At 38.2% G+C, this 16,022-nt stretch overlaps 1 protein-coding gene across 1 annotated transcript in view; it reads left to right on the forward strand.

Annotated features, from left to right (window-relative positions):
- IQCD (IQ motif containing D) overlaps nucleotides 1–16,022 on the forward strand; it is a 310,850-nt gene that overhangs the window by 154,613 nt on the left and 140,215 nt on the right. The window contains exon 3 of the mRNA XM_044068447.1: nucleotides 1,061–1,294. Coding sequence (XP_043924382.1) covers nucleotides 1,061–1,294 — 234 coding nt within the window. The remainder of the gene's footprint in view (nucleotides 1–1,060; nucleotides 1,295–16,022) is intronic.

Below are 16,022 nucleotides of genomic sequence, written 5' to 3' on the forward strand. Positions count from 1 at the left end.
ATAAAAATGCAACTAGATAACTGTGAGGTGCAGATTATTATAAAATAATAGAATATAGATAACTGTGATGTGCAGATTATTATAAAATAATAGAATTAATTCTCTAAGTATCAAATGTGTGAGATATGGCAGGCTGGACTGCCAGACACCAAACATAACCCAATAACTCAAATATAAATGAATCATTCAAGGCTTGGAAAGTCAGAATAGATGTACTCCTATAATAATAAGAGGGATGGATTAAAATTGAGGGAGATTTTCCATTTCTTATATTTCATACATTTTGTACCATGCATATTTTGTAATATATCTCTGTACTTTTTAAAAAGTAAATAATGTTGGCTTGACTGACTAAGTGATATTTACAAAACGACACTACACATTACTAAGAATTTGAATGATTGTTTTATTGCATTTTAACAACCCTTCCAAAAAACAGTAAAAGATATAAAATTAGAAATTAAAGTTTCCAGATTCCTATATATCCGGTCTTTGCTAAGGAGAAGCTTTCTAGATGGTAAAACTATTTGGTGTTTTTATTTTTTTATTAAAAGCAAATACAACTGAATCTACTTAGTGGGAAATTACTTGCACAAATATCTGCAAAATACTATCTAAACAGGTGAAAGGAAGCTAAAGAATTTTCAAACACGTAAATCAAATTCTAAGTTCTAAAATTGAAATAGGTTGTGTTTAGGGGAACACTGCTTATGTGTCATCTTAAGTCTTAAGACTGAATACAATTAAACTAAGTGAAATCTGAAAGGAAACAATTTTGATACAATTTTTGTGTTTACTGCAAGATGTTTGCCTTCTTCAATTCACTCACTCACTTTCAGCTGTCAAACTGTAAAGTTGTAGGATGCATTTTTTTATAACTAACTCTTCTGTGTCTAATTAAAAAGGGAAATGGATTTCAAAAACAGGAATGAAGAAATAAGGGAAATAATTGAGAAGCTAAGAGCAACAAGTTCAGTTTTTAGTGTTAGCAGTGAGGACAGAAATATGAATGATGTTTTCAACAGACTTCAGGTCATTCTGTTTTTATGTATAAACATAGGTTGCCCAGAAGAATGATGTGATTCGAAAGCTGAAAAGTAACCTCCACCACATTGAGAAGTTATCAGAAGATGAGCTCCAACGCACAAATCAGGAGACTGAAAAACAACAAAAAACACTGCAGAAGACTTCAGAAGGCAAGTGCACTAAGCTACAGCATGAGGTTCAACAGCTGAGGACACAGCTCAATAATCTGATCGTAGAGCACCGGGAACTAGAACTAGTACTGAGAAAGGTATGTTTGCACATATACGTCTGTGTGTGTGTGTGTGTGTGTGTGTGTGTGTGTGTGTGTGTGTGTGTGTGTGTGTGTGTGTGTGTGTGTGTGTGTGTGTGTGTGTGTGTGTGTGTGTGTGTGTGTGTGTGTGTGTGTGTGTGTATACGGGTGTGTGAGCATGGCCGTGTGCATGTTAGGAAACAAAGCCCACCACACTTCATCTCGTAGTGGTGTTCCTGATTTCCATGTTATTAGTGTCCAGTCTTATTCATTATACAGTAGATTCATCTAAGAGATAAGGCAACTGCTTGGCTTCATCTGATAGCCCCTTTCTTTCTGTCTACATGGGCCAATCCCTTACTTCTTTACTTGTGCTGGTCAAATTGGGTCTATATTAAATTCTCGAAAGCCGACAATGTCGAATCTGACATTGTCGACACGAGAATAGCGAAACTGCAGAACATCAAAGAGGTAAACGGAAATCTCCATAAGGGGAGATTTCCATTTACTTCAATGTAGTACAGCCTCAGAGTTGGTATATTTGAGTAGTGGGGGTGTGGGGGGTGCAGGGGGGCTTGCCCCCTGCCTACACCATTTAGTTATTTTTGTTTTTATTTTTCGGAACATTTGATGTTTTAACAGTTCAATCACTAAGGGTCGACCTTTAGTGATTCGAACTGTTAAATATTCGATGTTCCAATATAGACCCGTTCAAATTCAGTGTGGACAAAACTGTTTTATCATACTTGTGCTATCAGGATATTTTTAAGTTTTGTAAATACTTTCATTAAATTCTGTCATTTAAGCAATGGCGTAGGTGCACATTTATTAACATAAAAGAAAAGAAAATAGACCATATTAACCTTTTTCATTATTTCCATGCATTATATATGAGTGTGTTCTGTTTACCAATTATCATTCACTCCAATGTTACATAAATTGTTCATTTCCTGCCTTCCCTTAAACCTTACTCCTGCCCCTGAGCATTATTCTGCATATACTGCACCCACAAATTCTATTTATTTATTTGTAATTTTCTTCTTCCCTTTTTTAAAGCTCCAACCTCATGTTTTCTGTCTCCTTTACAATGTTCAACACTTCAATTACAATTTGTTTAAATTCTCATTTTTAAACACCTTTATTGAATTATCACTTGTGACACATGCACATTTACATTTATATAAAAGTAATCAAACTGTATTAACAAGTTAAAATTAACAAACATTATGCTTCACATATATTGCTATATATCATATAATCTAAGCAACATTACATAAATCATTCAATTCCTGCGCCTTTTTTAACAAGAAACATCTTTATTAAACCATCACTTACAGCATAAGCAATCATACATTTATGTAAATGAAAACAAACCACACCGACACAATCCTAGTTGCAAGCATTTTACATTACAAACCATTCTGACACACTCCCAGGTGCAAGTATACATCACTTATAAGTTACCCAATCATTTTCAGTCAAACATTACATAGCTCATTGAAGTCCTACCTTCTTTTAAACCTCATCCCTCCCCTGTATGTATTGTTCCCACAATTCCCAAATTTTCCTGTGTAGTTTGCTCCTACCTTTGCTCCTACCTTTTTCCTAAAGATCTCAATTCCAGTTGTTTTATATCTGTTACTATATTGACTACTTCTAGTATAGTTGGTTTAGATTTTTATTTCCATTTTCTAGTAATTGCTTTTTTGGCAGCCATCGTAATCAGAGACAGCAAGGCCTTACCATGTCTAGGCAATTCCGATTCTGTATCATAGCTCAGAAAAATAATCTCCCTCATCATACCAATCTTCCCAACCAGCATCTCTGACAGTTCGTCCTGTAGGGAATCCTTAAAGTCTGCCAACTCACTGCACTCCCAGAAAATATGTTCCCAATTACCTCTTTCTTCCCCGTCACACCTCCAACATTTACAACTGGTTTAAATTCTGATTTCCATTTTCTAATAATTGTTCTTTGGCAGCCAATAGGACTAAACTTAGTAAGACCTTACTATGTCTGCCCAATTCAAATCCTATATCCCAGTTCAAAAGAAACAAAAAAAAACATTTCCTTAGTTACAAACATTTCACCCCTCAATGCTTCTGACAAAGTATTTTGTAGGGAATTTTTAAAGTTTGCCATCTTGTTACATTACCAAAAAACGTTTCCAATTACTGCTCTCTGTAACCTCTGGCATTTGATATCAACCTCAGGAAGAAATCTTTGAAGTCTGCTTGGGATATAAAAATACCTCTATGAACTTCTCTAAAAATCCTAAACGTTCTGGGCTTCATTGCATACCTGGGAGACATACAGATGTCCTCCCATTGTTCCTGGGAGACATACAGATGTCCTCCCATTGTTCCTTTGTATTTTCCATTTCCATTATCTCTTACCAGTGTTATCTAACCTCCTCTGATTGATTCTTCCAATTGTCATGCAATATTTTATATGCCCTACTAATTATCCCTTAAAAGCAGCTTCTGTTCTAGCCTCAACTAAAAACTTTACCGGGTCTTTCAATTCCCCTGTCTTTCTCCGTATCTGTACTCTGTTATCAATATGTGGTAAGGAAGGCAGTCCTTTAATTATACTCATCCTAACCTTTTACCTTTAGCTCTCTAGTTTGTTCCTTTTGCTAATTTTCTTTAGTATATTCTTCCACCCCAACTTGCAGTCTTCCTTATTTTTAAAAATCTCCGTTCTCTATTCCTGTGTTGATGTAATTCTTAGCATACTTTCTGCTATTTTCTGTGTATAATCTTCAGTATGGTTCTTGTTCTTCTCCTTAAGGGCCTACATCAAATATTTTACTCTCTCCTTACTTCTCAAACTCTGTCTCCCATTTCATCATCATCCCTATCAACTTTGATTTATAACCATCTGCTTGCATTATGTATTACAGCCTTAACTACATAGCTCTGAATTAGGAAAGTGGAGAGTATCAGCTTATCCCACTCTTGCTGCCTTCCCCTCCCAAATAAATTCCTTCAATACTTTATAAATTGTAGTCCATAACATCTGCTCTGGTTGATAAAAATATGTCTTACCTGTATATAACACAAAAGAGACTAGAAACATTTTTATGTAAGTTTACTATCCATATCAGGTTCCTATTACCAGATCGAAAGACCGTAATCGCAAATACAAAAAGAGTGACACAGATTGCGAGAAAGACAGAAACACTGAACGTCCAAAATAGTGAAAATTTTAATGTTGAAGTATAATGGTTGGCCCGTCTGCGGTATAGCTTCTTAAGGTAAGTGTGCGATAGATAGGACTTTAGGGTTAGGATGTGGGTTAAGGTAAGTGAATAGATAGGTAATGTATGTAAGATTTAGTGTAGTGTTAGGAGTAGGGATTGATTTGACTGTATGTATGTGTATTATTTTTTTTTTTGGGTGTATGTCTGTAGGGGAAGTGTGCGGTAGTTACAGACCTTAGGGTTAGGGAGGGGTTTAAGGATAGTGCATAGATAGTTGTGTATGTGGGGTTTAGTGTAGTGTTGGAACTAGGGTTTTGTTAAATGTATGTATGTGTATTATTTATTTTTTGGGTGTATGTCTGTATGGGACGTGTGCTGTAGTTACTGACCTTAGGGTTGGGGAGGGGTTAAGGATAGTGCATAGTTAGTTGTATATGTAGGGTTTAGTGTAGGGTTAGAGGTAGGGTTTTGGTGCTTTACTTTAGGTTAGAAGTAGGGTTTAGTTAGTGTATGTATGTGGTTTATTTATTTTGTTTAGGTAGGTAGTATGTAGCGAGTGGTGGGGTTGGCCGAGTATGACAGTTCATTATTTTATTTTTCGCTGTTTAGTGCGTTCAAGATTTTCGCAGTTCGAGTTATAGGTGTCGACATTTAGGTATTCGCGTAAAGAGTTTTTTGATTTGGTAATATAGACCCTCCATATCATGTTTTCCCTGAATTTAAATTATTGCTGTGTAACATTTATAACATTTTCTCTGCTCTCATATTTCTCGTGTAATATTGCTGCACTTATTGAACTACAATTGTTTGCTGTGTTTGATTTTCAACTGTTCAGTGCTGTTGCATTTCTCACTGTACTACATGACTTAACTGTGCCATTGAATTTCACATGTAATTGCAATTGCTTGCTGTGTTTGCTTTTCAAATGTTCAATGCTGTTGCATTTTCACATTGTACTATTGTGCTGTTTTTGCTCCTTTGCCTTTATTTTCTTGGCTGTGGAACTACTCACTGCTGTCACATTTCTTCAATTTGTAACTGCTTCCTTGCTGTTATTCCATTTTTTTCTAACACCACTTTGTCTGCGTTTTCTGCTGTTACCTACTTTACTTTCTTCTTATCTGCTATAAATCTACCCCCACTCACTTCTCTTCCCCTGTAGCCTTAGTCTCATTACCCATGCATTCTCCTTCTATATCTTTGATCAGGCTATCCTTCTCCAAACCTATCTGAAGTATTCCACAGCTGCGTTCTCCTGTGTCGTCTAGTGACATTATCATAACCATTTTATTCTCCTCTCCATTTCAGCTTGCTAGCCACACCTCTATCTCCCCAGGTGTCTCCCACTGTATTGGTTACTGCTCTGCATCTCATCCTTGCAAGAACACCTTAAATTAGACTCCTAAAGTGCTCTGCAACCTTACAGCCTCCCCTCAGGAAAAACAGTGTGCATGTAAACCTATTGTGGTGCTTATTTGAACAGTTACTGACAATACCTATAAAGTACTACATGCAGTACCCCACCACACACTCGCTAGCAGCCTACTGAGGTATATAGTCCCCTGTTTTATTCCCAATCCCCTTTTCTTTCCTTTGACCGTCTCTAGTCTACATAATTCACATTGGCCACAAGGTGGCAGTGTTCCCCACTCCTGCTTTCAACTCTTTTTATCCACAGTAACCCTCCCCTGTGTTAGCTACTTCTCCCAGTAAATCCTTGGAATAGCCCTCCTTTCCTGTATTCAGCCCAGCTTCTCATCCCTGTCTCCCCTTACGTCTGAGCTTGTTCTCTAGCTCTATGTCTTCCCTCCACTCCACTGATTGATTCTGGTACGTCTTTTCCTTCACCTCGGCTCTTGACTGGATTCTAGTTTCTCACCGTCTCTACTAGCAGTACCCTTCCTGACTCTCTTAGTGATCACCTTCCTTCTTTCGCTCACCGCCTCCCCTCCTCTTTACAACTATCCCATACTTACATATCAACACGCACCCTAAAAAAACTTCAACCGTGAAACTTTTTCTAACTCTCTAAAACACATAAACAGGAACACTCTCAAAATCCTCCCTTTAGACAATGCTGTCACCTACTTCAATACAACATTCCTCAACCTATTAAATATGTTTGTCCCCTCCAAAACCAAAAGAATAAAAAGCAACACTGGTTAACCAAAGAAACCACAACCTTAATGTGTCTATGGGACAAAGCCTGGAAACATTACCAGAAATATAAAACTCCATCCTCCCTAACTGAATTTAAAGTACTTCTTAGCAAAGTCAAAAAACTTGTTGCATCCAGTCGCAAATCCTATTTCTCTATACTCCAAATTAACCACAAGACAAACCCCCCAAAATTCTGGAAGGTTATCACTACTCTCCTCAATCCTGGCAAAAAAGATAATCCTTGCCCTTATCCAAATGCCTCTGACGCCTCCCAATTTAATTCCTTCATTATAGACACCATAGCCAACCTATCATCATTCACCAACAATTCTTCATCTTCACTCCCTCCTGTCCCTTCCTCCTTCATCACAACCAGCTCTCTTCCCCTCCCTTCTCCAGCAAACCCATCTCTACATCTTCCATAAAAAAAAACTCCTTATGAACTTGAAACCTTGCTCTAATGCCTCTGACACCCTTCCTTCCTACTTTCTAAAAGCAGCTGCTGAAGCCATTGCTTTCCCTATCTCCATTCTAATAAACTGGTCAATCCAAGAAAGCTATGCTCCCCAACTCTGGAAAAAGGCCTTTAGCATACCACATCATAAATGGGGCAACAATAACAATATTCCCAATTTTCGTCCTATTTCCATCTTATCCCCCATCTCAAAAATACTAGAAAAATGCATTCCACCTATAAACTTTACCTTACCTCATAGATAACCAACTGCTCACACCCATACAACATGGGTTCAGACCTGGTCACAGTACTACCACCACTCTCCTCTCCTTCCTCAAAACCATCAATAAAGCTCGCAATTCTGGCTATCTAGAGTCTACCCTCCTTCTGGATTTATCCAAGGAACTTCGACGCTATCTCTCATAACCTTCTTCTTTCCAAACTCTCCAACCTTAATCTTTCCACCTCTTCTACTAACTGGTTCTCTAGTTACCTCTCCAACAGACAACAAGCTGTCAAATGGAAAAAAAACACTTCCTCCTTTCTTAACACCCCTACAGGTGTACCCCAGAGTTCCATATTAGGTTCCTTACTGTTCAACATCTTCATAAATGACTTCCATCTATCTCTCCCCAAGGCTAATCTTATCCAGTATGCAGATGACTCTACAATCATCTGTTCCGCCACTTCCATCTCCTCTCCCTTAAAACTAACCCAAGAGGCCTTCTCTTCCACTGAGTGCTAGATGTTAGATAACCATCTTGCACTCAACGCATCAAAAACTAAACTTATGATATTTACTCCCTCTAAAAACACAATCCTAGACAAGAACTCTTTTACTATCACAAGCCAAAACAATACCTCTCTCAAGACAGTATCTCACACCAAACTCTTAGGTGTCCTCATCGATGAACACTTTAAGTTTGATATCCACCTACAAATGAATATCAAAAAACTCACCAGAAACTTGGTGTGCTTTACCACCACAGTTGCTACCTCACTCCCTCCATTAAATTAGTTGTCTCTACTACATACCTTATTCCTTCCCTCCTATATGGTGCCCCACTTCTTAGTAACCTACAATCTTCTCTAAAGACTAAACTCTCTTCCTGTTACAATAAAATCTCCAATTTTGCCACTGGTACACATCCTCCTCTCACCATTGCAATGCCCTTCACAAACTAAATTGGCTCGAGCTCCCCAATTATCTTACCTACATCCAACCCAGTCACGCCTACAAACTTATCTTCCATCCATCTCTCTGCCCCTCTCTAGCATCTTCACTCAAAATGCATCTACCCGATAGACTCATGAGATCCAATAACCAAAATCTGATTGAACTTCAGAAGCCTACTAGTCCACGAGGAAAACAATTACTATCCTTTTCTCTAGCACAGGTCTGAAACTCCTTGCTACCTCTCATCTGCACCACTCATAACCACTCTACCTTTAAGACCTTGCTTCATTCCCATATCATATCCCTCTGGGAATGTTCCTGTTCTCACCCTTCATAACTTCCCTCTACACTATACCCATCTTCAGACTTTTCCTCCTGCTGTCTCCTCCTTCCTCCCACTAAGCTTCTTTCACCCTCACCCCCTTTCTTCCCACCCCCTTTTTTCACTCCTCATACACCACTTCTTCTTGCTATTCTCTCCTTTCTTACTTGACATTTAATCACTTCCTATCCCCTCTGTACTCTGCTATAACTGTAATATGATACTATGCAAGGCTTCTACGGCTCTACTGTTAGATTTTCCACTGTATAAACTAAGATATTTTGTAAATGCTTACTGACACAATGTTTTTTTACCTTTTCTTTTGTAAATTGTATACTGTATTACTCATTTTTTAAGGATTTGTTGAAGTTGTATATTGTTCTTATGGAGCTTTTCTCCCCGAGATTCCATTGAAAACAGGCTGTTTACGGCCCAGTGGACTATCCTGGTAACCAAATGTAAAATAAAAAAAAAACATATCCATAATCAAGAGTTTCCATATTCTCATTTTTTGGGGTTTTTTGTATTTGTTTGTCTAGTTTTTTCCCACACATCCTTAGCTGCCATAAAATATCTTAATAGATGCAACTAAACACTTTCAGTTTTGCATAGTGTGTAGTCAGAGGTATTTTAAATGGGAAGGTGTGGGGGTCTTATCAATGTTTGCTGTATATATTAAAGATATTAAAACAATAAATTACTTTTTCTTAATTGTAAGTTATCCCGGCTTTATACTGTAACAAGGTAAAAATGCTAAACAGAAGCAAGTAAAGATTAATATAGTGATGTTGTCTTAGGCAGCTGGCGTGGGTGATGTAAAATGTATTGATCACATTATATGTAGAATTAAGATAATCTCCCATTTTATAAAGGTATATATCTAGAGTAATGTCCTTGGTTTAAAGAAAATAGGCCTAAAAATAAGATAACATGATGAAAGGTATGGAAAATTGTAAATCTTTTTTACTTGCAAATTTACTAACAATTTTTCCATTACCAAAGGTTTTTATTGGGAGACAAGAAGTCTACATATGCAAGTAAATAATCATAAGAGAGCTGAACTATGTGTTTTGGTGAAATTTACAAAGATTCTTTCATGAATATGCAAAGTCAATTTTTTCATTACCTACTTGGAGACAAGAAGTCTGCAAGTTCAAGAAATTAACCATGAGAGGTGTGAATATTTTCTGCTGAGTGAAAGGTACAGGGCATATTATAATTAACATTTAATAGTACACTGACAAGCAGTTCAATGAAAAATATATATGAAGTCTGAAACTGTGGGAAGTCCTACAAGTAATTGCCTCCCCAGCAACTTTAGTTTAATTGCAATTAATATAATAGTGCAAAGCAGAAGCATAGCTGTCTCAACAAGTGCCTTGTGCCCGTCCCACAAATGAATTCCCCACCTCTTCAGCGTAAGTGGAAAGCAAAAAAAAAATACTTCTGCAAAGCTTGCAAGATATTTCCTGCAGATAGGATGACACTACCCAGTTTGTGCATCCCTCAGCTCTTTAAATGAAGAATAAAAAATGTTGGTTCTTCTGGCATATTAATCAGGTGGGTAGATGTATGTCACCCTCCCCCTACCCCAGCCATTTAGGTCCCATTTCTGTGCCATGACCCTCCTTCCTCACACTACAGTAAAAAAATAATTTCTTCTTTTAAACTGTAGCAAACTGCTTCCTACAAATGTGGCAAATAGTTGCCACAGTTTATACCCTGCCTACACTCTAGACATTCTCTGACTGCAGGGATAAATTCATTCCTCTTCTGCCTGGTGTACAGAAAATCATTTTACATAAACACTTTAGTGTCCCCAACTGATAATACTTTACCCTTCTGCAACATTTTGTCAGAAGCAGTTCCTTCTGCTGATCTGACTGCATTGTTACTACTGTAGGTCTTGGTTTCCTTCTAATGGCCAGATTGGGAGCGTACAGAATATTTTCTCTTTCAATTAACAAATCTTGCCATGGAATACCAGTCCATTTGGTTTTTTGTACTTTCTTAAAATTAATGCAGTCTGGTCCTTCCTTTTCCTCTGGTACAACATAAAATCTCAGGTTTTCTCTGCATGCTCTGCCTTCTACCTCTTCTATTTTCAATACATTTTTTCTTGAAAAGTCACATATTCTGCCAGTCTTTCATTTAATTCAACCTCTGGTCTCTGCAGTTTTATCAGTTCATCTAAATAGATACTTAAAGTTTTTTCAGTTCTTTCTAGTCTTTTGTCACTGCACAGCATTCAAAAAATCCACTGTCTCACTTATTTTAAACAACCCTGAATCCATCTGATTTATTCTTCCTGTGAAGTATCGGAAGCCATCTCCTACACTACGGTTGAAACCTGAACTGCTTTTTGGTGAACAGCAACAAGGTTTTTCCCTACCATTTTTTTCTCCTCATTTTCTAGTTGATTTTCTCTTGATTTCTTCTTTGCTGACATTCAGGCAGTGTATTTTACCTATAACCAGGAGGAACCATCACCCAAAGAGCCACCAGGGTGGTTTGAATTCGTTTTTTCTTTTTTGTGCCCTAGTCCCTGCACACACCTGGGAAAGGGTCAGGAAGGAGATTTGTAAGGGGCTGACTGCAGAGAAGGTCCTGTCACTTCTATAAGAGGCATTCCCACTGAGCAAATCCACCCCTCCCCCAAAGAAAGAGAAGTCATATCCCCAGTCTCCACCAGGGAAGACATGCCACTAGGAGTGCTGAGTGTATGCAACCCTCCATACTTCCCTGGAAAAGGTAAGCAGGCCACACCCTTCACTCCTCCCCCTCTCACTTCTCCAGTTTCGGGACCACTAACTAAACATATGTTTTGTGTTTCTTAATGTTTTTATGCTTCTTATTCTTTTTGTATAAGAATGCCCTTATCCTTTTTTGCATAATACATGTCCTCCCTGTGGTCGAGTGGCCTCCAAAAGACATGTGTGAATGGGTGTGCTTTCGCTGAAGGTTGGGTGTCGGGCTGGCAACTTGGCACCATAAAAATCGACTGCCAATCATTAGCGGACCAGAGTTCCACTGTGGCGACCCCTAACCGGGAAAAGCCGAAAAGACAAACAAACAAGTATATTTTGCTGGCTAGTTTTCCAAAGTTTCTGTTTTCACACAGGGAGAGCTCTAATCAACCTGTTGATCAGAATACAGCCATGTTGATATAAGGAAGTACTTTTTCAAAGAGAAAGTGGTTGTAAAGCGGATAATGGAATGAATGCTAGAAGCTAATACAGTTGGGAGCATTTAAAGCATTGTGGCATTCCTGCAGTGATAGAAAAGGGCAGTGGGAATAGCTACCTGAAAAGATAATTCTCAAAGGATTCAGCACACTTAAAAAAAAAAAAAAAAACTTACATCAAAGCAGAGCACATTATTGTGCTTGTGATCACCTTTTTTTTGTTCTTTTCACCTTGGTGGAAAAAATACATTTCAAATTTCCATGACTCTTAATGTCTTGTCTGAATTTGTATGTTTTTGCTCAGCTCGGACGTACTGACATAATTCAGGGTAAGAATCCATAATTAATTAATGGACTGACTACTAAATAGCTGTATGTAATTAAATTTGGTAAACAAATACCTTCTTTGCAATTGTTTAGCAAATAATAGTCCCCCCACATACACATATGTCTTGCAAAATATAATGAATGAATAAATAAATACAGTCAGAGAAAGAAGCAGACATTAATGCCCAAACTAGCATGCCCCCCCCCCACATAACTTCTAGAAACTTCCTAACATATCCCGTTCTAATAAATACCCATGATACATAGGGACACAATTGCATTGGATTGCACAGGTAGGCTTATAAAGGCTCTGGAGGTTGTGGGAAGGAGCTTTGACACCACCAGAATACAGATTAAAATTCTACTTTTTTTTCAGATTTAAGAATAATTGAGATTCCTATAATTTGATATTGCAAAATGGGACCATTAAGACCATATTTATTTTACTGTACTTATTTTTGTCAGTACCTTTTTGTAAATTACATATAGACTTACTTTTTTGTAGTTTTTATGCAGATATGCCCATGCTATATATTTTCAGGATAGATTTCTTATTAGAGCATGGCTTCTAAATGCCAGTCAGTAAGATATGCCTTATGACAGAAAACATTTGTTCTCAGTCATCTCTGCATCATTTGAAATCCATAACCGTAATTCTGAGCATTCTTTGCTGAGGTAAATGCAAAATTTAAAAGTACAATGACAAGCAGTTATATGGAAAATAATGTTTGAAATTATGGGAAGTGAATAAGAGATAGCAGCTTACCTAACAAACTTAATACATTAACACATTTAACTGGAAGCTGCAGTGGTACAGCGGTAGCATTGTTGCCTCACAGCAAGAAGTTCTCCTGTTCGATTCACGGCTGGAGTGCCTTCTGTGTGGAGTCTGCATATCCTCCCCACGGTCGAGTAGCCTCCGAAAAACATGTGTGAGTGGGTGTGCCTTCGGTGAAGGTTGGACGTTGGGCTGGCAACTTGGCACCATAAAAAATCTACTGCCAATCATTAGCAGACCGGAGTTCCGCTGTGGCGACTCCTAACCAGGAAAAGCCAAAAAGACAAACAACTGAAAAAACAATAATGGTAGATTTGTGGTAGTAAGGGGGTATTGGAAGGGATGAAGGATTAAGCTGCCATACATTTTTATTCCACCGAAATCTGCTGTTATGGATCTTAAGAAAGTTTTGGGAGAAATAATTTGCTTTCAGCACATAATATTGCTTACAGGTGGATAATGGAACTGGATTTGTAATAGTGAGTATATATCAGGGGAATCTAGAAAGGAAAATATAACAAAGAGGGTAGATTTCTGGAGAAATGTATGAAAATGTTTGGTATGGAAGATGTGAAATCATTAATATGAACCTGGAAAGAATGTACATTGTATTTTCCAAGGGACAGTAAGTGGGCTAGATGTGCATTTAATTGAAAACTTTGACACACATCTAATAAATATTTCAGATAATGCACAGATACAATTTAAGATAAAAATACAGCATAGTGAAGTAAAAATGAGACACTGGTGCTTTCCCACTTACCCATTAAAAAGAGAGGAATTAAAGGAATGGATAGTGGAAATTACTTGAGAGTTATTAGGGAATACAGAAATTTCTTTAGAGGTTATAGTTTGTGAGTGGGATAAAATGAAAATGCTGTTTAAATATAGGCAAAATAAAAGAGAAAGAGATATGGATAAGAAGTAAGAGGAATTACTTAGAAGGATTGACAGTGGTTAAAATGTTGCAGAATAAAGGGGATCACACATAACAAGAAGTGGTGCAAATGTAAAGAGCTAAAGAGAAAATAAGGGAGTATCTGGATAATATGCATAAGTTTAGAAAGATTAGTGTTAAGCAATTAATATTTGATAATAACTCCAGAGCACAAAAACTTTTTGTGCAATGACTTAGGCAACAGAACATAGAAAGGGTTGTCAAGAAACTTAGGTAGTCTATAACAAAAAAATAACCAGAGATCCTCTAGATGTATTAGAAATAGTTGGAAATTTTAAGAAAATATGTATAAACCAGAGAAATGTGTGAATCAAAAAAGATCATAAGTGGAAATACATATGGAAGGCTATATTATGCCAAGGTTGATGAGGCTCAACAATTAACAGTTAAGATGAGGATGAGATAAAAATCGTCTTCTTTCAGCTGCTCCGGTTAGGGGTCGCCACAGCAGATTAACTGTTTCCATTTCTTCCTGTCCTCTGCATCTTGCTCTGTCACACCATCCACCTGCATGTCCTCTCTCACCACATCCATAAACCTTATCTTAGGCCTTCCTCTTTTCCTCTTACCTGGTAGCTTCATCCTTAGCATCCTTTTCCCAATATACTCAGCATCCCTCCTCAGCACATGTCCAAACCAATGTAATCTTGCCTCTCTGGCTTTGCCTCCAAACCTTCCAACCTGGGCTGACCCTCTAATATACTTATTCCTAATCCTGTCCAACCTCGTCACACCCAGTGCAAATCTTAACATCTTCAACTCTGCCACGTCAAGCTCTGACTCCTGCCATTTTTTGTCAATGCCATTGTCTCCAACCCATATAACATAGCTGGTCTTACTACCCTCTTGTAGACCTTCCCTTTCACGTTTACTGGTACTCGTCTGTCACAAATCACTTGTGACACTCTTCATCACCCACTCCATCCTGCCTATACTCTCTTCTTCATCTCTCTTCCACACTCACCATTACTCTGAACTGTTGATCCCAAGTATTTAAAATCATCCATCTTTGCCACCTCTACTCCTTGCATCCTCACCATTCCTCTATCCTCCCTCTCATTCACACACATATATTCTGTCTTAGTCCTGCTGACCTTCATTCCTCTTCTCTCTAGAGCATATCTCCACCTCTCCAGGGTCTCCTCCACCTGTTTTCTACTCTCACCACAGATCACAATGTCATCTGCAAACATCATAGTCCACGGGGACTCCTATCTGATCTCGTCTGCCAACCTGCCCATCACCATTGCAAATAAGAAAGGGCTCAGAGCTGATCCTTGATGTAATCCCACCTCCACCATAAATGCATCTGCCACTCCCACCGCAGACCTCACCACTGTCACACTACCCTGTACATATCCTGTACCACTCTTACATACTTCTCTGACACTCCCGTCTTCCGCATACAATACCACAACTCCTCTCTAGGCACCCTGTCATATGCTTTCTCTAAATCCACAAAGACACAACGCAATTCCTTTTGACCTTCTCTGTTCTTCTCCATCAACACTCTCAGAGCAAACATCACATCTGTAGTGCTCTTTCCTGGCATAAAACCATACTGCCGATCACTAATCATCACCTCCCTTCTTAACGTCACTTTCACTACTCTTTCCCATAACTTCATGCTGTGAATGATCAATTTAATCCCTCTATAGTTACCACAGCTCTGCACATCACCCTTATTCTTAAAAATCGGTAGCAAAACACTTTTTCTCCATTCCTCAGGAATCCTCTCACTTTCCAAGATTTCATTAAACAATCTAGTTAAAAACTCCACTGCCATTTCACCTAAATACATCCATGCTTCCACAGGTATGCCATCTGGACCAACAGCCTTTCTGTTCTTCATCCCCTTCATAGCTATCTTTACTTCCTCCTTGCTAATCCACTGCACTTCATGATTCACTATCCACACATCATCCAACCTTCTCTCCCTCTCATTCTCTTCATTCATCAGCCCCTCAAAGTACTCTTTCCATCTGCTCAACACACTCTCCTCGCTTGTTAGTACATTTCCTTCATTATCCTTTATCACTCTTACCTGCTGCACATCTTTATTAGCTCGGTCCCTCTGTCTAGCCAATCAGTACAGGTCCTTTTCTCCCTCCTTAGTGTCCAACCTTTTATACAACTCTTCATACGCCTTATCCTTAGCCTTCGCCACCTCTCTATTTG

The sequence above is a fragment of the Protopterus annectens genome, chromosome 4.part0 (genome assembly GCF_019279795.1).
Source record: "Protopterus annectens isolate FY-2018-M chromosome 4.part0, PAN1.0, whole genome shotgun sequence".
NCBI classification, from domain to species: domain Eukaryota; kingdom Metazoa; phylum Chordata; order Ceratodontiformes; family Protopteridae; genus Protopterus; species Protopterus annectens.